The 25,491-nt window shown below is 43.4% G+C and overlaps 2 protein-coding genes across 6 annotated transcripts; one reads left to right on the top strand and one right to left on the bottom strand.

Annotated features, from left to right (window-relative positions):
- Positions 1 to 205: 205 nt before the first annotated feature.
- LOC135234137 (transcriptional regulator QRICH1-like) lies at positions 206 to 14,979 on the top strand. 4 transcript variants are annotated; one of them, XM_064298386.1, is made up of 13 exons: positions 2,534 to 2,724; positions 2,949 to 3,000; positions 4,002 to 4,264; positions 5,519 to 5,656; positions 5,850 to 6,026; positions 6,317 to 7,078; positions 7,243 to 7,414; positions 7,683 to 7,837; positions 9,697 to 9,811; positions 10,335 to 10,443; positions 11,194 to 11,345; positions 11,798 to 11,888; positions 13,550 to 14,979. In XM_064298386.1, the coding sequence occupies exons 1-13, from the start codon at positions 2,566 to 2,568 to the stop codon at positions 13,737 to 13,739; spliced, it is 2,535 nt and encodes an 844-aa protein (XP_064154456.1). In that variant the 5' UTR covers positions 2,534 to 2,565; the 3' UTR covers positions 13,740 to 14,979. The 4 variants fall into 4 exon arrangements, with proteins under 4 accessions (XP_064154459.1, XP_064154457.1, XP_064154456.1 ...); XM_064298388.1 differs by having other exon boundaries at positions 2,571 to 2,710; XM_064298389.1 differs by lacking the exons at positions 2,534 to 2,724; positions 2,949 to 3,000 and adding an exon at positions 206 to 347.
- On the bottom strand, positions 14,878 to 23,955 carry LOC135234138 (receptor-type tyrosine-protein phosphatase V-like). Of its 2 annotated transcripts, none has more exons than XM_064298390.1 (11): positions 23,884 to 23,955; positions 23,001 to 23,055; positions 22,454 to 22,547; positions 21,711 to 21,801; positions 21,541 to 21,617; positions 21,073 to 21,207; positions 20,147 to 20,269; positions 19,342 to 19,502; positions 18,888 to 19,023; positions 16,700 to 16,770; positions 14,878 to 16,429 (listed from the first exon to the last, which is right to left on the bottom strand). In XM_064298390.1, exons 2-11 carry the CDS (start codon positions 23,003 to 23,005, stop codon positions 16,207 to 16,209), a joined length of 1,116 nt encoding a protein of 371 aa, XP_064154460.1. In that variant the 5' UTR covers positions 23,006 to 23,055; positions 23,884 to 23,955; the 3' UTR covers positions 14,878 to 16,206. The 2 variants fall into 2 exon arrangements, with proteins under 2 accessions (XP_064154460.1, XP_064154461.1); XM_064298391.1 differs by having other exon boundaries at positions 23,797 to 23,898.
- Between the last annotated feature and the right edge of the window lie 1,536 nt (positions 23,956 to 25,491).

Consider the following 25,491-nt stretch of genomic DNA (forward strand, 5'->3'; position numbering starts at 1 on the left):
TTCAGTGTTAGAGGTCTTTGCCTAATTTGCTAAACAGAACTTCAGTTTCTCGTAGAGCAACGGGGTAGATAACCTGGGTGTAATCCACTGGTGTACATTTATTAACAGATCATGAATGCTATCTGTCTCCTTTAAGGCGTTACTCAACCCACTACACATCTCGCGGCACTTGGCCATGACAGCCTCGCGAGAACTAGCAAGCGCTGTCGAGCGCCACCGGATTGGCTGAAAGCGTTGATTGTAAGATGGCGCATAGTGAGCTCTAGCTAGGTAGAAGAAAGAAGAAAAAAATAATAAATACATAAAATACAAAAGAAAGTCGATAGAAACATCGAGAAACAACACAGGTACATCTACTCTTTTCTTGCTATACCAATAAGACTGCGTCAGCGCGGTGGGCCCGCGACACTGAACAGAGAGGGAGTGAAGTGGAGCGGCCTGGCCGAGGCTGAGAGGGGTAAGAGCTTGCATGGGAATTGGGGTGTCAATGCTTGCCGATTTGCCCAATTAAAATATATTCTATGATGTATATGCTTCATATTGCACGTACCTAATGAAAAATGTTGCTGACCATTTTTGGGGAATAGTTATCTGTTGTTGTATGTGCACAAAAGTGAGTATCACATTGGGAGGGGGATCACGGGCACGAGCAGAAGCAACAGCACGGACACGACTGAGAACCTGGCGCGTGTGCACATCTCGCAGCCACCCCCACCCAAGAGCATTGTACAGTATGTGTTGTGGTGTGGTATTGACTGACATTTTCTTTAACTGTTTGGATCATGTTATTGGAAGGCCTCTGTACCTTTTACATTGGTTTCAGAAACAATGGTAGACGCAAAGAGATGTGCTAGCTTGATGTTTCAAACAATTAGCTATATATCCACTTTGCTCGCAAGCTGGATGATGTTGAAGCCATACATATTGCTGTAAGCATTACCGGTTTACGTTTTGTTTTCCACGTGCCAAAATTGTAAGCATTCAGCATATGCTATCTGTTGTCGACTAATTGGCATTGTATTGTCCTTGGCAACATAGGCAGTCAGAACGCATGAAAAGATGGCTATCTACTATAATTGAGCTAGCTATCCAAGTGGACATCCACAAACGGATTATGTGTTACTGCATAAATAAATAAAGTAAAACGTTAAGTTATAGTTATTTCACACATTATAATGGAAAACGGCGATCAACTTTATATTTAAGTTTAAATGAATGAAAATGCTGTCATGTTTTGTGGCAAGGTCTCACAAGAGGAGAACGACATCCTCCTGTCGCCATGGTGAAAGCTCCTTGTCAACGCTCGTGTGATACAGACGACGTGTGCCACGCGCATGCTATGTCACGTTTATTGTTTGAAGCTATTTTATTACTGTCCCACAGCGGGGTTAACACGCAGTGCCGGACAGAAAGCTTTTGCGAGTTATAAACTGCCGGCCTTTGCCGACTGCTTAAATGTGCATCTTCAAAATGGCCTGTGTGTGACAGTGATGTAATGGACACATCATATCTAACGTTCTGCATTCTTTAAGACTTATTAAAGATAATGTATAGAACGTGCATCTTTGGCAAACACAGAATGGCAGTTACTGGAAGCTGTTATGTTTGTGAAGAAATACTTAATACAGTGTCCGTCTACTTAAATTATATATGCTGCAATAGTTGACCCACCAATCTGTGTTATTTTACGACGCTTTTACGGTGACTTCAGTAAAAATACTGGATTGTTCAAAAGGAATCTGGACAAGCGAAAAACATGTCAGAGTATGATGATGCCAGACTTCCCGCTTTCCCACTTACCTTGAATGACAGGTTACTAGTAAGACAGTAGGTACTAGTTTAAGGAAATATTGAGTATATTGCATATATTGGACCAACGGTCTTGGAAAAATCATGATGTAGTAGTAGTTTGGGATTTAAACAAGTTATTTTTTATTCATTCAGCATTTAGTTTATACAGATATGCATACTAAAACACACATCACCACTCAAGACATTTAAACTACATGCATTAAATTAAAGTTTGTGTGGTTGTACATGTGTTTTAGTTGGTATATCAATTTTGATGTAGACCATGTTTACCTACACAGATCATATACATACGAACAGTTTTGGGGTTTTGTTTTTTTTTGCAGAGCCCTAAATTCTTTTAATATAAGGCTCAATTGTCCATCTATTTTCCGTGAGTCATTGATGACTGGGGAATGTGGAAATATGTAATAAATCCACACATACATTCCAATGTTGGTGTACGCATAGAGGGAACGTATGGGTTTTACATCGTAAGTAAACTACACGCTAAACTGTAGTTAGTTGATTAAGCAGATACTTATTCGGCATTTTGTGTTGTTTGGGTTATTTGCCTTGTAAATATTGAGTTACACACCACTTTTAGCTTATATTTTGATATTTTGTGCACATACGATAACTATTGCTCAAGCAAAGATGAAACTATCGCTTTTTTAATAGTTATACAGCTAGTTCTTAACATAGCGAAATCGTAGGCAAGCTTTTTTCCCCCTCACATCAAACTAGAATGCGCATCGCTCGTTCTCGTCGAGGTGCATGTTCCCCCATCGTAGTCCATGGACATGCACGCGGGAATGCGTGATTAGGTCAAGCGCGAAAAGAGGGGGCGCTTCGATCCGATCTGCACTGCATTTGAAACGGCTTCAAAGGGCAGGAGAGTGCGGGGACTTGCCCTGTTGGAGTAGGCCTGGCTCGGTCGGCTATACTGGCGGTTCTTTTGTTTGCAAAATGTCGTTCGTCCTTCCGTTTTCTCTCGAGGAGAATTTATTGACGATAACGTTTATTACTTTAACTTGGTTGAACAATAATCCTGTTTAGTCTGTTTTACCTATCTAAGTGTTTTCTTGTTTGCTTCGCTACTACTATATTGTTGACATCTAGGTATAGCGAGCTTGCCAGCAATTTTTTTCTTCCCAAAGGCGAAGATAAGCAAACACGTCAACGAAGCTGCTGTCCAGGTTATCTGTGAAGGTAAAAGCGGGCACACACTGCTATGGAAACTACGATATACAGCATTTTGTAGGAATAGCTCGGGGTTTGTTATTTTTGAACGCGTTGCTTTGGCGGAACAGTGCGGTTTTACGGATATTTAAGGTAGCTTGGGAAGATGCAGACAGGCGAACTGGCAAGAATGGAGAACAACCATGTCGAGGGGAGAAAAGCTTTTAGTTGGGGTACTGAACTGCCACAATGTGTCTGTCAGATAAATTTCGTTACCGCAGAAATAATTTGTCAGTTTATTGTATATTTGTATGTCTGCTTTCGCGGTTTATTTTCGCAGCGGTAAAATCTGCAGCGATTTTACTGCATGACGTCAAGAAAAAGTAAATGGGCCTTGCCGAAGTTAACCGTAATGCACTTAAACGTAAATGTTTAAATGACTGACTCTTTTAATTTTTAATTTTTTGTTTTCATGACCTCTTGTTCTCCGTGTTAATATGCGATGTCGTAAATGTTAATAGTGTGTGGTGATGTGAAGATATGGCCTCTCAATATTCGTTACCTTCACCCCCCCATGGCAAACTGAAAATCGTTAATTATTGAGACTGACAACCGAGTGTATTAGCCGTTTTCTCTGTGTTTCATTACTTGGTTCGGGAGTTTTTATTTTTAATTTCCAGTAATTTCCCCACTACTCTTTCACCAGATTGTGTCAGTGTAAATGTTTTCAGAGATGAGGGCTGTCATGCCTCAGTTTCAAGTTCCTCTGTCATACCACATCTACTGTGACTGGGTTCCTCCCATTGGTAACTGGTCTTGTCCAGCCTGTCTTCACGCAACACCAAGTCTCCATTTTGAATGCAGGCCACTGTACTAAATAACCCAAATTGTTTAATGATCTTGTTAAACCTTTCATACACATTCATTCTTAATCCCAGATGGCCGATTACAAAATGAACCCTGTAACATTGACCCTCACCGCCTCCTGTTATTCCTCTTTTTCACCACAACCACTGTTTCTCTGTCACCAGATTCCCCCCTGTGGGAGGTGAGGACTGCCATGAACAACTCTCTGGAGAACACTGTCTCATTTGAAGAATATGTGCGTCTGAAAGCACGCAGTGTGCCACAGCACCGCATGAAGGAGTTCCTGGAGTCGCTGGCTAATAAGGGCCCTGAGGCACTGCAAGAGTTCCAGCAGGGTTCCACAACCATGGTGTATCAGCAGGGAACCAACTGCATCTACACCGACAGCACAGAGGTTGCGGGGTCCCTCCTCGAGCTGGCCTGCCCGGTAAGAGAGGTCCTGGCCTGAAGGCCCTTCTCCCCAATGCAGTCCAATCTGTGTCTTTAAGTAAGGAAGATGATGTGAGCTGATGCCAGAGGAAGTGATGTAAAACATGTTTTTGCCAGACACTTTGTTCACTAATGGTGGAAAGGCTACTTTGGTTATCAATGCATAAGCTCCCCAACGATGCGGCAAGCACTCAGAGGCTAACGTTTTTCAGCAGTGACAGAGACCGATCTGCTGCAGCACTGTGTGGTGGAGAAAGTATGCCCCTGTGTGCTGTGGCTTTATGAGAGAGCGTATCAGAGCAGTTATTGGGATAGTTCATTTTCTGGCTTTAAAAAAATATATATATTTTAAAGTTTTAATGGCTGTTTTATATTGACTCAGACTTACTCTTTATTATGGTAAGTGTGTATGTATGGGATATGTGAAAATTATTTCATAAATGCGCGTAAGACAGAAGGGCTTGCAGACTGATCAGATTTTATTCAGCGTGTTCAATAAATATCATTGAATGTTTTTTATGCTCAGAGTGTATAAATTATAGCTGATAGGTTGCACTGTGGTGGCCGTTTCTTAATATATCAATATTAGGCTATTTGTCATAAATGTTTCGATTTTGCACTTCTTCCCGGCTAGGGCTTTTGGCAACAAATATGGTGTTCTTCTAGCATTAACCACTGAACAGACCGTTGGGCCCATCCACACACTAGAACAGTGCCCACCTAGCGACTCCACACTGTGTTCTTTTGATGATAAATTATGACACGCAGCATATTTTTTGAATATGTAAGATAATTCCTTCCAAATCAGGTGAGGTGGGTTTACATATTTTCTGTCCAATCTGCCAAAATTTGGATAAACAGGTGTTGGTGAAGAGAAAGCAATAAAAAGTGCTCATTTTGCAGCAAGTATTAATTTTCTGTTCGATCAATCTGTTCCCTCATCACAATCGTAGTTGGGATCATTTCTGAGGTGAAAGGCAGAGGAAATTGGCTTCCAGAAATGCAACCTTGCAGTAGGAGCTGCTGGCTTAAAAAGAAATGAAGTGACCATTTGAAGCGTTCATCTCTATATCAATCTGCGTATTCAAGTCTTTGTGTGAAAGAATAGTATTGTTTGTCTGGTTGATATGTACTTCCTGGTTGACGGAGCCTACGCTTTTGTTACGTCAAAATTTTGGTGTCAGTTGAATAAGCGTATTGATTGTTTCTTGGATATTAACTGAGTTCCTGCTTTCCTTCATTATCCTCACAGGTGCAAGTGCAGGTCCAACAGTCACCTCAGCAGCAGCAGCAACAACAACAGCAGCAGCAGCAGGTGACATCAGCACAGCTCTCCCCCCAGCTAACAGCGGCAGTGCACCAGGCCTCTGAGCAGCAGATACAAGTGCAGGTCAGGCCCCGGCTCCAGCACTGTTCTTAGCGTGTCTGTGTGGTGGATGCTTCTGAGGAAGCATTTGAAAGACATTGTAATCCACCCTTTGGGATTCCTCAAACTTAGGGAGAGGCATTGATGTTTTAGGTTTGGATTTTCCGCCCAAAGCCCAAGTCTCAGGGCCTATCTCAGACTGTGATATGCCCCTCAGGTGCAGATCCAGGGGCAGCAGCAGCCCCAGACAGTGGGGCAGGTTCTGCAGGTGCCCAGCCCCTCCCAGCAGCAGCAGCAGCAGCTGTCCAGCTCTCAGCTCCAGGCAGTGGCTACAGCTGCGCAGCTGGTGCAGCATGGAGAGATCTCTGAGGAACAGCTGCAGCAGCACCAGCAGGTCTGTACATGTTTATACACTCACTGCATGTGCATATACACATTCGCACACGCACACACAAACTACATCATACACTCCCCACCATTGTACAGGAGAGACGTGCACCCACGCAGCAAGTACACAGGCATGCTGACACACAACCACGCAGCTCACATTCGTTACCTGCTGAATCATATTCCCTGTCCTTGCATTTGTTTAGCCTGCGTGCACTGCGCAGTGCACGCATTTATATTTATGGAGGGGGAAATGCACTCCCTATAAGCACCTCAATTGCGTTTCCTCCCCCTCAGATCCAGGCTCAGCTGGTGGCAGCAGTGGCTGGCGGGCAGCAGATCCAGATCCAGACAGTGGGGGCGCTGTCCCCCCAGCAGCAGCAGCAGGGCTCCCCGCGGGAGGGCGAGAGGCGAGCGGCGGCCACCAGCGGAGTCCTGCAGCCGGCCAAGAAGCGCAAGGTGGACATGCCCATCACAGTGTCCTACGCCATCCCGGGCCAGCAGCTGGCCACCGTGCTGGCCATCCCACAGGGCGGCCAGCAGCAGAGCTACCTGTCGCTGCGGCCCGACCTGCTGACAGTGGACAGCACGCACCTGTACAGCGCCACGGGCACCATCACCAGCCCCACGGGCGAGACCTGGACCATCCCGGTGTACTCGGCGCAGACACGGGGCGACCTGCAGCAGCAGAACATCACACACATCGCCATCCCGCAGGAGGCCTACGGCGCCGTGCACGTCGCCGGCTCGCCCACCGACGACAAGGACAAGATGGCGGGCAAGATCGCCGTCAGCTCTGCGTCCGTCGCCCCCTCCACCGTGGTGGCCTCCACAGCCGCGGCCACGCCCATCTCGGCCGCCACCCAGGAGGAGGTGGTGCAGACCCTGGCCAACACGCTGTTCCCCGCGCAGTTCATGAACGGGAACATCCACATCCCCGTGGCCGTGCAGGCGGTGGCCGGGGCGTACCCCAACGCCACGCAGTCTGTACACATCTGGGACCCCCAGCAGCAGGTGGTCCACACCCAGGGAGGCAGCGGGCAGGAACAGCAGCTGCAGGTTCGAGCTTTGGGAGGTCGGGGGGTTGGACTGAGCTTGCAGGCATGATCAGCTTACCTTGGAGCTCTTAGTTCTCAGTTAACTTAACGTTGTTCATTGTATTGTACTTGTCGATTGTTGCCTTAGTCGGTGATGTGCCCTAACCCCTCCCTCCTCTCCTCCAGGGTCAGACGGTGCAGGTGGCAGAGGTGGAGTCCCAGCCACAGGCCGCTCCTACCCTGCTGCTGCCCAACACCCTCAAACCTGAAGAGGGTCTGGAGGTGTGGCGCCTCTGGGCACAGGGCAAGAACGCCGAGCTGGAGAAGGATACCCAGACCAAGCTGGCACCCATTGGCCGTAAGTTTCCCCGCCCCCTCCCGGGCCACACCCAGGCCACTCTCTGGTACTGGGACACAGCATGGATTTTGACAAAACCTGGTCATATTCTTCCCATAAAACAATCCATAGACATTGAAAACTATACACTGTAACTGTGTATAAGGACTTTCCTTTTTATTCATGCTGTAGTGAAGCAAGCGTCATTACGTTTGGTGCAGAACTAAAGGATTCAGGCCAGGTGGTAACATTTCTGTGCCTGTGTGCGTGTATGTGTGCGTGTGCGCAGGACGGCAGCCCCTGCGTTTCCAGGAGGACCTGGTGTCATGTGCAGTGGCAGAGCTGAACATTGGTCTGTCTATGATGACCCAGGAAGCTCGTGGGCTGGAAGGAGAACCATTTGAGGCCGACGTGATCTACTACGTCTTTCTCTGTATACAAAAGGTAAGTATCCCTGATGTACAAATGTACATTCAAGCATACATACACACCCATTCATGCAAACACACTTGCATACATGCGCACGCACATACACCTGTATGAGCTGTGTTTGCCCCAGAGATTGTTTTGGCGGGGGGCGGGGGGCATTGCTCACGAGAGTCATCTGCATCGCAGCATATTCTCAACGGCTTTCAACTATGAGGTTCTGATATGTACCACCTAGAAGTATTTTATTTGTTTATAATTAATATTATCCAGTTATATCAGTTCAAGACAATTTTTTATTATTGGTCCAAATGCATGTCATTCAAATTTTATCGACGTTATGGAGTTTGCTGCTGTTTTCCGCTCTGTTAGAGGCAATGCCATGCAAGGTCAGTCGCCCCTTTGTCTCCATTTCCAGTGGTCTTAGTAAGTAATCAGATGAACACTCTTTTTACACGGTTAGCGTTTACCCAGTGTCCTTTTGCGACAGGCTGTTTAATAAAGTGGTCGTTTATGAAGTTAATATTTTAGATTGGTAGGTACATTATCAGTTCGTTATGGAAGCGTTTAGCTGAAACAGGTTGCGTGGTACTGGTCTTGTCCAAGAACCACCTGAAGATGGCAACAGAGTGCTGCCGTATTTCAGAAGCGGGAGTAAAACGGTGAGAAACTTTCATACCCATTTTAGGCCATTTGTTTTATTTGACTTATTCGGAAGACTGACATAGCCTAAGTGCTGTCAGCCATGTTATTCAAAAAGTCTGTTGTTTTTGTCGTATGTTAGCAGCGTTAAGTCGCTCCTTAGAAGTTGAAGAGTTTTTCCCCCCTCAGTTGTTTATAAGTAGTTATTTTCTTGTTTATTTAGTTGATGTGGTCTTCAGTATTAATTATTTACCATAATACAGCAGTGGAAAATATTTAGCTGGGTGTTATTGCGTCATCTTCAAAACGTTAATTCCTTAACATTCTAATCCCGCGTGTGATAGTATGCTGCAGGAACCACATCCACTGCTGTTAGATATTGGCTTCTAAATCAGTAAAACTAAGCTAGGGATTGGTATCAAAATGAAGTGTTTTTAAAAGACGGGGGGTCGCTGTTGCATAAAAATTTAATCAGAAGCCTTTTAAAAAAATATTTCATAACAGAATGCAGCAGGTGTCTATTTTTGCGTTTTTCCCTGAACGTTAGTGGAGGCACTGGGTAATTGAAGGGAGGCATACCGCCTCTCCTATAAGCTTCTGGAGAAAACCCTGATGAGGCAGGGAACCATTGCTCTTGCCCCTCCTATTTTAAGGGTGGGAGCTTTGCCAAACTATATTGTAGTTGTCATAATGAATGACAGCACAGTTGCCCTGTGCTCATTTTGGATTAAAATCTGCAAACTTCCTTATTTTTCAGAACCTTTCAGACATTGAATGGCGTAAATGTCTTTCTTTCAAGAATCTGATTATTTAGCGTAATGTTTATTATAACATTTCTGTTTTATTGGGTATTATGTTATACATTTTTGTCATCTCTTTCTCTGCCACTATTTTATATTTTGGTTTAGAAGCAGTAGGCAGTGTTCACAAAGCAGCTGGTGAGACTTCCTTGTGTTAAGAGAGTGATGATGACATTGTTAATGGTCCTTTATCAACATCTTTGAGATGTACAGATAAACATGGCTTACGGAGTATCAGACGATGTCAGCTGCACCAATGAATCGGACAGTGCTTGTGACATCAGCCAGCAGAATCATTGAATAACTCGTCATTGCTCTCCTTCCCTCCCTCTGTTCTCCTCCTTTATTCTCTCGTGTCCTCCTCCCTGCTTCTGTGTATTTTACCCTCTTTCCTTCTCCCTCCGTTTGCTCCTCTCCTCCGGCCTTCATCTGCAGTACCTGTTTGAGAACGGCCGAGTGGATGACATCTTCTCAGACCCGTATTACACGCGCTTCTCCCAGTGGCTGCACCGGGTGCTGGATGTCTGGAAGCCTAGTGTACACCCGCTGGGTAAGGACCTGAGCCCTCCTACATACAGGTGCAGACATGCTCACAGCCCACAGGTGGCAGTTACTGCCTTCTGCCAGCAGCAGCTAGTTTTATGCCTTTGTAACAGCTGTGTAAGCGTGTCATAAAACTAATTAATTTTTTTTCAATTTTCCTGTCGAACAAGGGAAATTTGGTGTCTAGGATGTGCTACAGCTAAAGCTAGGGTTTCAGACGTGAATATCAAGGGGCAAATGAAACTGAATACAACTCGCATTACGTAATAGCCAGTCGTGTATTCCACACTGCCCCCTCTGTCACCACACAACTCTTCTATATGTTTTGCTGGTTCTTGCCCTCTTTGGGTAGAAATCCATTGACCAACTCGTGATCCTGATTTATGTGGTTCTGGTATGGGGACCCAGAATGAGAATCACACCTTAAACCTTGTTTTGAGAACCTAATTTTCTCGTATTATATGCGAAATATGAGAGGTGGTTTCACTATGGCGCGTGTGTGTGTGACCTCTGTACTTCTCTGTCCACAGGTTATGTCATTCCAAGTCACGTGACAGAAGAGATGCTGTGGGAGTGCAAACAGCTGGGGGCCCACTCTCCCTCCACATTACTCACCACCCTCATGTTCTTCAACACCAAGTGAGTCACACGTGCTCAACACTAGCGTATGCTCCCAACCAGTCACACACGTGCTCAACACTAGCGTATGCTCCCAACCAGTCACACGTGCTCAACACTAGCGTATGCTCCCAACCAGTCACACGTGCTCAACACTAGTATATGCTCCCAACCAGTCACACATGTGTTCAACACTAGTATATGCTCCCTGCCAGTCACACATGCGCTCAACACTAGTATATGCTCACCAGTCACACATGTGCTCAACACTAGTATATGCTCCCAACCAGTCACACATGTGCTCAACACTAGCGTATGCTCCCAACCAGTCACACGTGCTCAACACTAGTATATGCTCCCAACCAGTCACACATGTGCTCAACACTAGTATATGCTCCCAACCAGTCACACATGTGCTCAACACTAGTATATGCTCCCAACCAGTCACACATGTGCTCAACACTAGTATATGCTCCCAACCAGTCACACATGTGCTCAACACTAGCGTATGCTCCCAACCAGTCACACATGTGCTCAACACTAGTATATGCTCCCAACCAGTCACGCATGTGCTCAACACAAGCACACTCTCCCTGCCAGTCACACATGCACTTGAAATAAGAGTTGTGTTGTTTCTTGTCATTTAACTTCGCATCACCCTAGTCCATACCTTTCCCTTTCTGTATTATAAAAAATCGGTCAAAATCACACATGAGCATGAACGTTTGTGTAATGTATGTGTGCATGTGATAATGCGGTTCTCCCCTGCAGGTACTTCCAGCTGAAGACTGTGGAGCAGCACATGAAGGTGGCCTTCTCTAAGATGCTGCGACACACTAAGAAGAACCCGTCCAACCCCAAGGACAAGAGCACGAGCATCCGCTACCTGAAGGGTGTGGGGCTGCAGCATGTGGGGCAGAAAGGTGGACCCATCTGCGTGCGTGCGCACACACACACACACACACACACACACAAAACCTTTAATTGAGACCTTTTCGCATGAGTCATGACAAAGGGGGTCATATAGTTTTTGTGTCAAGGATGTCTTACATTTTGTACCTACCCAGTGTCAATGACGGTTTATACTATGCTCAAAGATTTGCAATATTAACAATGGCAGTTATGGCAAAATGTAGTTAGATGGCATGGAGAGTGGCAGCGTTCATGTTTGCTTGTGCCAGTACACCTGCTGTACGCGTAGAGGCAGATTTTTAATGAAACGACGCAGCAGTCGTCCAAATGATGTCACTTACAGCAGTCGACCGGTGATTTGTAGCCATCGACCACATAGCCCAACTCAGAAACGCCAGCACAGGCAGCAGAATGACGTTTAGGCCATGATTCACTGTGGTGACCTCTGACCCCTGTGTTCCAGTGACAGATGATATGTATGCAGAGCAGGCCGAGCACCCTGAGAACCCTCTGCGCTGCCCCATCAAGCTCTATGACTTCTACCTCTTCAAGTGGTGAGTGCTGCCCCTGGTGGCAGGGGGAAACAGCAGTGTAGTATGATGGGTCCTTAGGGAGCCTCATGACGTTTTTGTCTCCCCCTCATTATTGTAACTTCCCAAACCCTTGGAAATCTAAGCAGGAGAAGGGATTATTCTTTACATAATTGTTTTGCATACATCTGACACATTTGACTGCTAAATTTTAGTTGAGCACACATCAGTGAATGCACGTTTAATTGGATTAACGGTGAAGCCACACTATACGCGGCCCCGCCGCACGGCGGCTCCGCCTCCATTCATTTTGAACGAGAGGTGGCGGCGGGTGGTGGCCAGACCCCGCAAGGCATGTTGGGATTGCCGGCGGCGGGGCCGCGGGGGAGATGGCAAAAATTCAACTTTGACCCCCTCGCCGCGTCGCGGTAACCAATCTGATTTGATCTAATGATCCCTCAAGTAAATTGTCCCTATTGTTTTCTAATTTTAGTTCCACATTCTATCGTTCCACAATGGAGGACCTAACTCGTAATTGCCGTATCGGGTTTCCCAACTTAATAAAATCTCCTACAGACATTGATATGAGGAGCACAGCGTGGAGAAAAGTCTCTGAAATTGTCGGTGGCTCTGCAATATAGTTATCGCCGTTAGCTACTATCACTGTCCAGTCTGAATAAAAATCATTTTTCCAGTAACCTAGCTCTGCAAAAATGTTAATAAGCTGCCTAGCTAGGCTGTCTAATGTCTAGCTATAGTGAGTAACAACAAACAATAACAAACAAAAAAAATATTCCTAATGTATTAGTTGCCAGTTGTTCGTTTCTACCAGCCACCTAGCTAGCCAACCAGATATAACTTTGAAGGCATTATCTGGCTAATTACTGCAAAAATGATTTTTATTCAGACAGGACAATGAATGTGAAACACGATATTAAACCCAGTCAACATTTAACGAACACAACTGTCTGTCAAAAATAGGTGACACGCCCACAAACAGCCGATTGTGGGGACGCAGCGTGGCGACAGGCGGCCATCGCCACGTATAGTGTGGCTTCACCGTAAGAAGTGTCCATACACAGCCATTAAACTGCACTGTCTGCCTCTTGTGCAGTTTGCCAGTTAATGCAGCAGCACACACTTAATTGTTATATTGATTCCTAAGTCTCCAAATGCAGTTAGCCGATTCACAGAGTCTTTTTCTGCCATTTCACGGGTCTTTTAAAGTGCTTTTGTGGAAATGGCTGGGATTGTCTCTGTTCATATGGTGCTTATGTCCTATGGAATGCTTTAAATGGCTTTGTAGAGCTGGTGCAAGATGACTGGGAAGCTTTAAACATGGGGACATGTAGGTGTGCGGAAATTGGGCACTCCTGCTGAAAAAGTGCTGGTGTGGTCACTGATGTCCTGCAGATGACCTACACACACCCAAGTATTTGCAGAAGAAACTATACTCCACTATTGAGTGGGGGTAACCCCCGTAGCACAGTGGAGAATGTTGTGTGTATACCACACAGTGCATTCCAAAATTACATTTTGTACTTTCCGCGTAATTGATCACAGATGTTATACTGGTATGTTCCTCAGTCAGGTGACTTGTCGTGGTATGAAGCTCAGAGTTTACACATTAAACTTGATCTCACTCTGTTGTTCTGAGCTCTCACACCTTTTCTCTCTCTTTGCAGCCCCCAGAGTGTGAAGGGACGGAATGACACCTTTTATCTTACGCCTGAGCCTGTTGTGGCCCCCAACAGTCCCATCTGGTACTCCACCCAACCAATCACACGCGAGCAACTGGAGCACATGCTGACACGCATCCTCATGGTGCGAGAGATCCAAGAGGCCATCTCCATGGTAGCAGGGAACATGCAATAGGGGAGAGAAGTGGTCTGAGTGAGAGGGGCTGACATGGACCATTCATTCTTTCTCTTTTTCTCTCTCTCCCCTGCTGTCCCCCAAACATCTTTTTGTCTTCTCCAGAGAGACATATATACACGTATACATTACCCTCCGAACTGCCAAGCGCCAAATTAGCTTCTCTCACTGAGAAACACAAAGAACAGTTCTTTTTGGTTTTTTCCAAGTTGTACCTTTTTTTAAAATAATAAATTCTTATATTTTCTTTAGTTTTACAAGAGAGCCTTGTCAGAGAGTACTTGGGGGTAACATGCTCTGCCAGGAGTGCAGGGCCTGTATAAACCCAGCCCGTCTGCATCCTTCAGGGAGAGTCGAGGGGCATTTACCTGAAAATTTGCTGTTTGATTATTTTTTCCCCTTCCAAAATTGTCCTCGTTTATTAATTTAACATGGAGACTTGTTGACTGACCACAGTATGAGCAAAGCTCGGTGTCTCTGTCCTACTCTAAGGCCTTCTCACCTTCTCTGGTTTTTCTTTCTCTGGCTTCTTGCTCCTTACCTTCCCCTCTCCCTATCCCATGCTATCAACTTTCTTCTTTTCATCCTCTCTTTCTTTGTCTCTACCCTTTTCTTTCCATTTCTGAAGACCACACCGTCGTACCAGGCTACAGAGGAAGGAGAACCCAGCCAAGTGTGCCTGGCTCTGCCCACACAGATAGGTGGACAAACGGGAGTATGGTCCCAGGTGGGGCAGAAATCCTGTTTAAGCGCTAGTGAGCTGAATGGAACTGTTGAGAAAAGGGAATGGTGCTCTCAAGGATCTCTTTGGCTAGAGCAAGGACAGTGGCTTCAGTTCAAGAACTTTTTTGTGTACAAGAAATGGACAGTCACATCTGCGGAAAACACTAGGGGGGCACTGTCTTTCACTTGTGATCATTTATACAAGAAAAATTTAAAAATGATATGAAATCTAAGGACTCACTGCAGTTTTTCCCCTGTTCCCAACTGGCCCAGCACCCTGCCAAGAGCCTGCGACATCCCAGAAGCCAGTCTGGCAATGGGCTGGGCTGCCGAACTGCATTGTAACATAAACACACTTGTATTATATATGATAAAAAAAACAAACACAAGACCACTCTTTTTTTTTTTTTCCTTGTTTTTATTTTTTCCATCTATATCTATTGTATGTATTGGTATTGTAGTCGTTTATGGAGAATGGCGACGCACGTGCTTTCAAACATGCCTTTTGTACAGTGAGCCCCTTGATGTGTGTGCGTGTGCTTATTATTTACCATGCCTGACGGCAGGGAGTCGGGCAGTCTGTTGAATGCCTTTGCCCTGTCCGCTTTTCTGTGCCTTTTTTTTGTTTCTATTTGGGGCTTTTGAGAAATTCGTGAAAATTGGTAAATGGACTGCATTTATATAGCGCTTTTATCCAAAGCGCTTTACAATTGATGCCTCTCATTCACCAGAGCAGTTAGGGGTTAGGTGTCTTGCTCAGGGACACTTCGACACGCCCAGGGCGGGGATCGAACCGGCAACCCTCCGACTGCCAGACACCCGCTCTTACCTCCTTAGCTATGTCGCCCTCCATCTTATTTTTGGGAAACGCCTTAAGGCTGTACCATTACTGCTGTTTGGGTATTTTTCCAGTATCAGATACTGAGTGAAATGACTCCCCTGGGATGTATTGCAGATCTCATATCGCCCTTCCATATACGCACCCTCCCAACTGGAATATTCAGCCATTTCTCATTGCGTTCCCTCGAATGTTGCATTTTAAAAACCGATTAATGGCCTCTTTAATTTGCTAATCACTCTTAACCGGTCAAATTATTGCCACCTGATTGAAACCTAAATTTATCAGAGCAGGCATAAACCCAAGACTCCCAAAAACAAAAAAAGGTCTTAAAGTTCAAATTTTCTTAAAAACAAGTTTTCTGGGTAAAAGTGTTCCTTAATCTCTCCAGACAGAAGTTTTCTTGTTCATGCAATATAACACATTCCACACATATTGCCCAGTTTTCATTTATGCTTGGATTTCCATGGAAACCTGTGAAGTGCAATGTTATCGTGTATAAATTTTACATTTTGTGTGCGCGCACACTATCAGACACCACAAACGCCAGCATTTTGAAAAAGAGGTTTTATACATATAAAAAATGACCACAGAACATTTTATCAGTCCTCCATGTGCAATATACATGCATCTTCCAGACCTTGGCCCACAGACACCCGATGGTGTGGATGAACCACTTGACAGGACTTGGTATGGTTCTAAATGGTATAAAATGAGGTAGAAAGGGAGGTGGATTCTTTTCTGATTGCGTGATTGCTTATGACACAGCTAGAGTGTCATAGCAGTCACGGGGAATGAACGACAGCCTGAAGAACCAGAAAAACTGCTTACTGCTTTGAGAATCTTCCTTGGAGTCATATTACGCTGGTAGAGAAATGTGGAAGAAGTGTTTTTTTTTGTACACTTTCAGGTCTGTGAAGTTGAATCTAGCCACAGTTTTCTCAGGAGGTTCCCAAGATGCAGTTTGCTGGTGCTGCCCTGCTCTTGCCTCGGATTATGGTGCTGGGGATGTCGTGACCTTTCTTGGTCATCCCTGTCCCTGCGAGCTGACGATGAGTGGCCGTCCTGGCTGGTGCGACGAGTATGCCTCTCTTTGTCAGGCTGAGGACCCCGACTATCCTGGGCGACCCTAAAAAAAATTCATTTAGATGAGACATTAATGTGTTCTTAGAAAGTCAGCAGATTTAACTGAGTTTTTTGAGGCATACCCCAGGACATTTCTTACCCAGTACTACCCTTGAGAATGTACTTGCCTCAGTTTATATTATACATTATGACTATATAAGTTGCTGAGTTTGCATTCAAAATTATCACATAAAAATCTAAAGTGCTTGTCTGCTGAATGAGTACATGTGTCTAATGACATGGTTTCTTTATGTAATGGTCACAGGCTACTCACCGGGGTCCGTGTCCCGACTTGTCATCACCCAGCCAGTGCTTCAGAACGTTGTGAACAAATATATACTGTTCCTGAGAGGCAGGGAGTGTACACACTCGCGTTAGGGCCAAACACAAGCGTGTCTGCAAGACAGTACTGACATGCTAACTACAGTCTTCCACAATCATTCATGTACAAAGGTCATTTCCCTTATATCCTTTATTTTGTCTAAACCTTTCAGACTGTTTCCACGCCAAACAGTGCTTTACTTGTTGCTTATACCAGGGGGAATCCCACAGCCAGTATTTGCTCTTTCTTTATCAACACCAGTGATCAGTTCGCTTTTAAACCATTTGATGAAAGTTGCAGGCTTTTAAGCATTGGGATTTAACTGGGTATTTGCAAGTTACAATGGACCAAAAGTAAAATGGGAAGTTAATGAGGTGCTCATTGCTGCTCTGTACAAGTAACATGAGGGAGGTCGGGACCTCCCCTCCCCCTCATATGAAAGGGTAAATTAAGCTTGGGCGAGTCTCACATAGTATTATGATTGTTATATGAATAATGGAAATAAATGATCAATTCTTCTTTGAAGTATATAGTAATGCCTGTAGCTGGAATAAATCTGTGAACCAAGTAGTTCTTCATGTTATGTAGGTACTTCTGCCTGTGTAGTCAGTCAGTTTAAATGATCAGGTTTTCTCTGTGTGGACACCATAATCATGAGCAGGTAGGCTACAGATAGCGATCTCAATAGTCATCTCCCTCTCCGCAGTTAGCAGAGTAGGCTAAAGAAGCTGAAATGTTTAAATGGAACCAGAATAGTATCTAATAATACAGCATGTAAGCCAGCTACATAAGTATTTGTTAACAGAAGATTAATAAATGCTGTTCTCTCTTTCTTCTCGGGGCCAGGGGGTGTGCCCCTGGAACCTACCACTTACGTGTCCCCCCCATTTGCCAAACCACTCCTACATCCTTGAGCTCCTGTAAATACTTTATGTATAGGCATCATGCATATTGTGAAAATAATTATTTCTCCCTGATATTGCTGCACTGTTAACTACAAATGCACAGAGTTGTGATCTTAGTCGATGTTTTTTTTTTTTGTTTGTTAACGTTAGCTAGGTAGTTAGGCTTGACTAGGAATTGTAGTGTTTTAACAATAGTCTGTAAAAAGAAAATCCCCATCCCCCTCTCCACTTCAAGTAAGGGTCATGCAGTTTGAGCACTGAGTAACATCACTAGAACACAAAGAGGTGTTGCCCTATAGGTAAAAATGCTGATTTTCCAGTCAAGCGATTAGCAGTACAGAATAATAGAGCATGCACCTCAGTCATTCCTCAGAGGGGACATTCTGTTCAATTCTTTCATTTCAGTTTGACTGCCAAGCAACCATGTGCTGTAAGTTGCAAGGTACAATTACTTATTCACAAAATAAGTAATTGCACCTTACTGAACCCGTGTTCAGCAGTTGTCTACGACCATGAAATGCACTTTTTTGTACGTCGCTTTGGATAAAAGCGTCTGCCAAATGAATGTAATGTAATGTAATGCAATGGGGATACCACTATGAGGTTTAAACCTTTCTTACCTGGGTGCTTTTCTCTTTCTAATTTATAACTAATATAAGGGGATATATATCTGGATTTTTAAAAATATTTAAGTTTTACTGTATGCTTTCAATAATCTTTTTTAGCATCGGTAGAGGTGTCTCAACCTAACTAATTAAGATTTTCAAAGAGAAATAGTATGTTCATAAAGCATATGACCATCCCATGCATTACATTGCAATTACATAGAGCATTCTTATGATGCTGTTGTGTCATGGAATAGAAAAATGCACATAGACTGTATGTAATTGCAAGCTAATTTATTTGCGATGAATGCATCATGAATGATTTGATGGAGATAGAGTTAATGTTAAATTAAAGTTAAGTTAAATCAAATACCATTTTCAGTAACTAGAGTCTGCAGGCCCTTGCCCGTTTGGCAATGCATGACCTGTAGTGATGGAAGACCATCACTCTGCCCACTATGATACAGACAGATGAACAGACACATCGACCCACATGCAGTTCTCTCAAGGGAATTCATACCACCTGTTCACTGATTAATGAATTGGATGAACTAACTGAAATGTCAAAGTGAGCGAGGTGATCAGCGGATAACAGGGCTTTCGGGGCTCAGGAGCATGACTATGACTCACCAGGTTCTGCACCATCAGCATTCGGTGTCTGCGCAGATCATGGACCACCGCTCTCACGTTGGGGGGTACCCCACGTGCACACAGCTGCATCAGCCACAGCAGGGCCACGAACGCCCCCGAGCGCCCCACCCCTGCACTGCAGCGATGAACACACAGGTGAGAGGACACACAATCACACACAGCACTGCGCACAGGCCTCCATTCAGTCAGCATCTGTCCTTAGCACTGACTTACAAATAAATGCATGTGTTACTTTTTCCAAATGATGTAATGCAATCGCAGGGTATATCCCACCGTTTTAATGAAAATAATAATGAAAAGATTTTGCTTCAAAGTTATCAACAAGTTTTGATAGACTCCAGACCTTAGGTACAGATGGAATAAAAGACAATCGATTTGAAAAAATCTACCTAAATGGAAAACTGAATATGACAATTCTGCATAGAGAACATACCTGCAGTGGACTATGCTGGGACCAATGTGTTGAATGGAGTTGATGTGCTTCCGGACAAGCTCAGCAAGGGCGCAAATGGAGGCTGGGTTTTGGGGAACTCCTTGATCTGGCCAGCCTGGGTAGTGGTAATGTGTTACTCTCCTCTCAGCCGAACTACCCGCCTAGAGCACAATAAGGGCTAAATGTGTAACATACAGCTTTCCAATACGCATCATCCAGCAAACAGGCAATTCATAAATAGTAATTTGCCCACAAAGTTCCTCCAAAACACTTGCAGCCAGGATTTTTTCACCGTACGGGCCACTAGCTGCTGGCTGCTTACTTGGCAGGCAGATTATAGGAGCCTGATCAAGTACAGGATGTGCAATGAGACAAGGAATACACCTGTAGTAACCTGCTGCCAGCTACAAACAGCACTGGCACAGTCAGAACTTTGCTTGTCATCTTTTCTTTCTTTTTTTTTGACTTTACCTTAACTGCTGGTATAACCAACCTATTGTATAATAAATGGTATAAACAACTATAGTACAATGTTCATTTGGAGTCCTCCTCAACCTCTTTTTTACACCTGTGATGGTTTATATACGTTCTTCATTTTGTAAAAAATGTTTAAGTAAAACTGCAAAAAAGTGCTAGCAATATGTAATATCACAAATTTATAAAACAAATAACATATCTCCAGCTTTCAAAAGCCTGTAATCAAACTGGAGAATTCTGTTTTTTTTTTAATGGGAAACCCCACTGACAGAAGGGCAGGAGTGCTGGGAGGCGAAGAGGTGTACCATGCTGCTTCGTGGTCACTCACCTGGCGCAGGTGCATCGTGGTGATAACAGACTCTGGGCCACGCTGCTGGTACAGTGTGGTCACCTGCACCCCGCCGTAACACACTGACACCCTCTCCTGTGGCCAGTATGGCTCACAGAGCACCTGCAAACATCCAATTAAAGCCAAACATACTTTAAATACTTACAGCCTGGCCAAATAAATTACCTGACAGCCACATACGCAAGCATGATTCAAACACACCTCCTCAAAGGTAGGTGTCATCACAAACAACATACAAACAAATCACAGCCATAAAATAACTTGATGATGATAACAATCCATCAAATAGTCTGATCAATGCCGTATGCAGTTGTCAAATGTAATGTTAAAAGTGGTGTGAAATCACTTATTTCTTTCATTCATGGTGTTCATTAAGCCACAAGATAAAGATTTAAACTTTCAAAATTTATAGACAGGAACATATTTTAAAAAAATCATTTTGATAAAAGATATGCTTTTTCTAAATATAAGAACTGGATGCTTGATGTAATGTCCATTCTGTAATTGATATTCTCTTCTAATTCGCAGCCCACTAAACGGTTGTCCTGCAGATTTGTTCAAATATAAAATGCAATAATGCTACTTAAGCAATTTGATCTCTCTAAGTGCTCCTGCAGCAAGCAGTTTAAGACCTTTGTTGCTTTCGGGGTACAAAATGCATTTAATATCTCACCTGGATAAGGCTTAATATCAAAGTATTTGTTTTCTTTGGTTCTGCAATCACAATTAAATCATGGCTTTGATTGCTCAGGGTTTTTAAATATGCATCAACAAACTTTAAGTATCACTAACTGAACAGTCAGAATCAGTGCCCTAATCAATCTGCCTTTTTCGTGAACAGTGAATTTGTGTTATCCATAATGAATGAAACTGTGCACATAACTAACATCAGAGATACTACTTACTTTGTGGTTTTCTTTACAGGGTGTTAACATGATGACAACCCTCACATTCTGCTCCCACACCATACGCCAAAAGTCTGCCTGTGTGCTCTCAAGGGGGCCCTGGGTACAGATGAAATCACGTGCCGACGCACCACCCTACAGGGAAAAAGCTTTGTGATTTTTAACAGAACATAGAGGTACACCGACTGTAAGATAATGAACCATCATCAACTTCACCTGTGTTTGCAGTCCACAGCTGTGGCTTCCCGCTCAATGCTACGCTCCATTACCTTAATTTATTTACACTTCTCATTCTTTTTTACCTGTGAACTGTGTTGGCAGCCTGTCTGAATAAGCCAGACTGGGTCTAGCTGGACAAGTGGAAAGCAAGTACATCTGACATATGAAGAGTGGGACAGAAAGTGTGAGACAGTAAGGACAGAGAGACAGGGGGGTATGAGACAGTTTAACTGGTTGTGTGCAACTCACAGGGACATAGCTGGCATTGATGTAGTCAGAATGCAGCTGGGAGCTCAGCAGGGCCAGTCTCACCCTACAATGATCATCTGTAACGAGAACCAATCAGAACAAAGTTCAGAGGTCAAGGTTCAGGGGTTCTGTGCTCAAGCCTTCTGTCAAATGTCCTGGGCAATACTCACAAGGCAGGATGAGAGGGTATCTATTCTTGCCTTTGTTTGCATCCAATTGTCCAGCCCTAGTTGTAAGATCCCGTCCCACACTATTCAGACCCTGTGGACATAATGTACAGGGACAGAAGAACATTGAGAAAAATGTTTGCATTCTAACTGCCGAATCTCACAGTCCTTACATAGAGTCCATGCTATATTTTCAGGACTGCATCAGTCACAACAGATTCTTTCAATATTTTGAATATGAAGAAAAGTCTTCATACAATAAAAACACTAACAGCAGAAACCATGCAAATTTATAGGAGACTTTAAATATATATAACTGATTTTGGACACGTGATTTAGACTAGCTAATATCACATACATATACACAATTCAGATACTCTCAAATACGAGAAGTAAATTAAAAATTATGGTATTTTTGGGTAAGAATGACCTATATATTAATTTAATGAATTCGATAAGAAGCTATATTGAAGAAGACATTTGGATAAATAATTCTGGATTTCACAAACTGCTTTATGTTATCTGACTCCTTTCCATAAGTCTACACTACATGCAGACAAAGAGCTGATCCTCATTGGTCCAGATTATCTTCCTAGGGAATTCAGTTTAATGCACAGTTTCAAAGTAAGGCTTGACTAGGAAATAAAAATGGATGAAACTACACCCCTTTTCTCCAACACAGGGCTGACAGAGTAACTGTACTAATGTGTTGTTTACACAAGCCAGGGAGGGGTAACAGCGTGTACCTCAAATTCCTGGCGATACCCAGCATTGTTTTCCTTGCTCAGTGCCTGGCAGTGCTGCTGAAACCTCTGAAGCATATGTGCTCGTGACAATGCTCTTCCCCGGCAAAAACAAACACAACCCACAAAACAGCTGTGAGTGACCATAACATGCCATAGTCCGGTGAACACATGCCACTATTTATTTGCATCAACCTATTGTCGTATACTTTACTTTATTAACAAACACACTTAGAACACTGGAAAAGTGACCTTGGAGGCCTTATATGGTTTTGAACAGATGGTAATGACTTCATGAATATATCAGTCTCAAATGGATTCTTGGGTAGCAGGTAAATATGTCTGCTGTTAATATTTATTCTTGCTGTTGATTGTGCTCATCTATGGTGACTTCCATATTTTACATTTTGCATATTATTCCCTTATATCAACATAGTATGTTGTCATTGCAGTCTTAATATCAATCTTTTACTCTGATTATTACTGCATTGATCATACTCCTACCCCACCAATTACCACCAAGAGAAGCGGACTGTCCTTTCATGCTCACTTCATATTTTGTGCAGAGGTCAGGTTCCACGTGCTCCCTTACAGTTTTAGGAGTTCTGGAAAAGAGAGGACAGAAACTAACAATGAGATTATGTGCAAAAGCTACAGCATGCAATAGAAGTAAAATGTTGCCCTGTTGAATTGCAAAACTTGTCTTTTTCCTCTTTTGCATTTCACTTCTGATGTTTAAATTGCTGTTGGGCACACTTCCCATTCCTCCCTAACTAGAAGAAAGCAACTGCAGTTATTCCTGCCCTGACAAGCATAGGCGTATGCCTAGGTGTTCTTCTACATCAGCTGTAAAGGGATTCAAACAAACTTTTGTATTGGCCCCTACTACGAAGCAACAAATCATATGATACATACCTTAAGATTATGCAAAATATTAATCAAATAAAAACATTTAAAAACCAATAAGAACTGTATGTAAGCATTGTTTCTTCATAAATTTAATGCTCCCCTACAGGAAATAAAGATTATTTGAAACTGATGAAATCTTTGTAACACCTTTCTAATCATTCCAACTAATGCTATTCCAATTATTTATCTATTTATTTAAAAAATCAAACACAGTAATAATTAGACAGAAATTAATTTGGATAATAGTCTACTTTAATAAGACAAAAAGAGATCAATAGAATTTTACTCTCGTAGCTTGCCTGTTTGGGTCGGTTCTACTTCTAGATATTACAATAGTGAAACATCCACACACATATGCAAGTTCGTTCAACAATAGAAAAAAAGAAAAAATTTCAACATGTTACCAAAATATAACAACAAAAAATAAAATAAATTACCATACTTTCCTTTTGAAGCAGTTCTATCAGAGAAACATTACGGAAGCTCCGGAAAAATCCTGTGAAAGAAACTGAGAAATTCCATACCTGTCTATCTCGTCAGGTCACCTGGCTCTCTTACTCCACACTCCAGGAAGAGCCACAGCCTCCTTCCCCCACTGCGGTTGGTGGGAGGGACTAGCAGAATGTAGGCTGAAAAATGAGTGCAACACTAATGACGGCCTATAGTCGAAATTATGTAACATTTCTTGCTTATGTATGTGTTCATTTTTGCAAATGTTTGTACCCAGACTTGCTCAAAATTCAGAGAGTTTTGTCCATCAAACTGAAACCCATACAAACTTTTATTGGGGCAATTTAGACTTGAGTACCTTTGCAACAACTGGAGTTCAGAGCCCCATCCCCCTCCTCAATATATATCAACATCCACCCTGTCTTCCGTCTAATCACTGTTCTATAGGTCACCAAATATGACACTGTTTGGAAGCTGGAATACCTGCAGTACTAAAACAAGACAAGACCAGTTCAAATTTCTGAGTGCACACTGAGGACAGTTTGGCTGGTTATGCCATGGGAAGGTAAGGAAGGTTTGGGTGTGATATGGCTTAGCATTACAATGAGTTCACTTGTCTCCATGTATAGGAACACTTCAGATCCCATGCCACTGGTTGTTATTTTCCCCTTTAAAACTGATAATACAATGGCAGTCTCATCCCAACCCCCAGTCACCAGATTGAAACATGGTGGTCCCATGCTAGAGCACAACCTATCCAGCAGGGGATGCGGGGCTAGGCAGACATCTGAGGCACTGTCACCTCAGTATTGAGGGAGAAAAAAATCCACAGGGCAGTGCGAAGTGAAACTGCTTGTGTAAAATTTGACAGTGGTCTCCCTCCTCAGCTTGTGGGTTACAGAAAGGATAAAACAAGAGACAGAGCAGGCTGTGTATGTTTCAGGCATGCTGATTTATGGTCTACCAAACTGACATCAGTGGAAAAGGCTTTAAATTGCAATGATGAGAAAACTTTAAAATAGGGTATAGGTTTTTGCGATCAGTGTGTGAATGCATGCTGTATAACTTAAGTCTGAACACTCAATCCTACAGATAGAGGGATGAAGTACACGTTTGTATCTCACAGCTGTATAATTTAGGTTCCATTAGTCTGATATAATTTTCACATTCACTCAGAGCTCTCTTGCGCAGCAAACTTGTTTAGGAGCAATCTCATGCTCACACGCTCGGTTTCCAAAATTTCATGCATTTCAACGACAGCCATTGTGCTGGGTTTGCAGCATTTCAGACAAAAAGTTTAGTATATTTTAAAAGATCTAGGCCAAAATGTTATATTTCTGTTATATTTTCATTTTTTGGTCTCTTTTGACTGTGCTGCAGTTTGTTTGAAGCACAGACCTGTGAAAGTTCTCCTACAGTTCTGTGGTTGAAGACACCATAGTTTGGAGATGCCCCCTACAGGCAGTGGGCTCCTGTGATTTTTCAAAAAAAAAAAAAAAAAAGGAATAGTTGGCGACGACAGAGGCAAGTTGTTGCATTTTCTGTCCACATGAACTAGCTTACATTATCACATAGCCTAAAAAAATTCTGTAGCCTAGTATTAACATTATAGTCTATAACAGTGCAACCACAACTCGGTCCTGGGGGACCCCTCCTGTTAATATTTCTTAATTATGCTTTTA

Source organism: Anguilla rostrata, chromosome 11, assembly GCF_018555375.3.
Source record: "Anguilla rostrata isolate EN2019 chromosome 11, ASM1855537v3, whole genome shotgun sequence".
Classification (NCBI taxonomy): Eukaryota; Metazoa; Chordata; class Actinopteri; order Anguilliformes; family Anguillidae; genus Anguilla; species Anguilla rostrata.

Coding starts and splice junctions, on each gene's coding strand:
- LOC135234137 (XM_064298386.1), top strand. CDS start 2,566: ATGTTCCCCCATCGTAGTCCATGGACATGCACGCGGGAATGCGTGATT. Junction 2,725..2,948: donor GTTGGAGTAGGCCTGGCTCG/GTCGGCTATACT, acceptor TTCTTCCCAAAG/GCGAAGATAAGCAAACACGT. Junction 9,812..10,334: donor GCCTAGTGTACACCCGCTGG/GTAAGGACCTGA, acceptor CTCTGTCCACAG/GTTATGTCATTCCAAGTCAC.
- LOC135234138 (XM_064298390.1), bottom strand. Junction 21,802..22,453: donor GGTATCGCCAGGAATTTGAG/GTACACGCTGTT, acceptor TTATGTCCACAG/GGTCTGAATAGTGTGGGACG. Junction 19,503..20,146: donor CCACGATGCACCTGCGCCAG/GTGAGTGACCAC, acceptor ATTGTGCTCTAG/GCGGGTAGTTCGGCTGAGAG.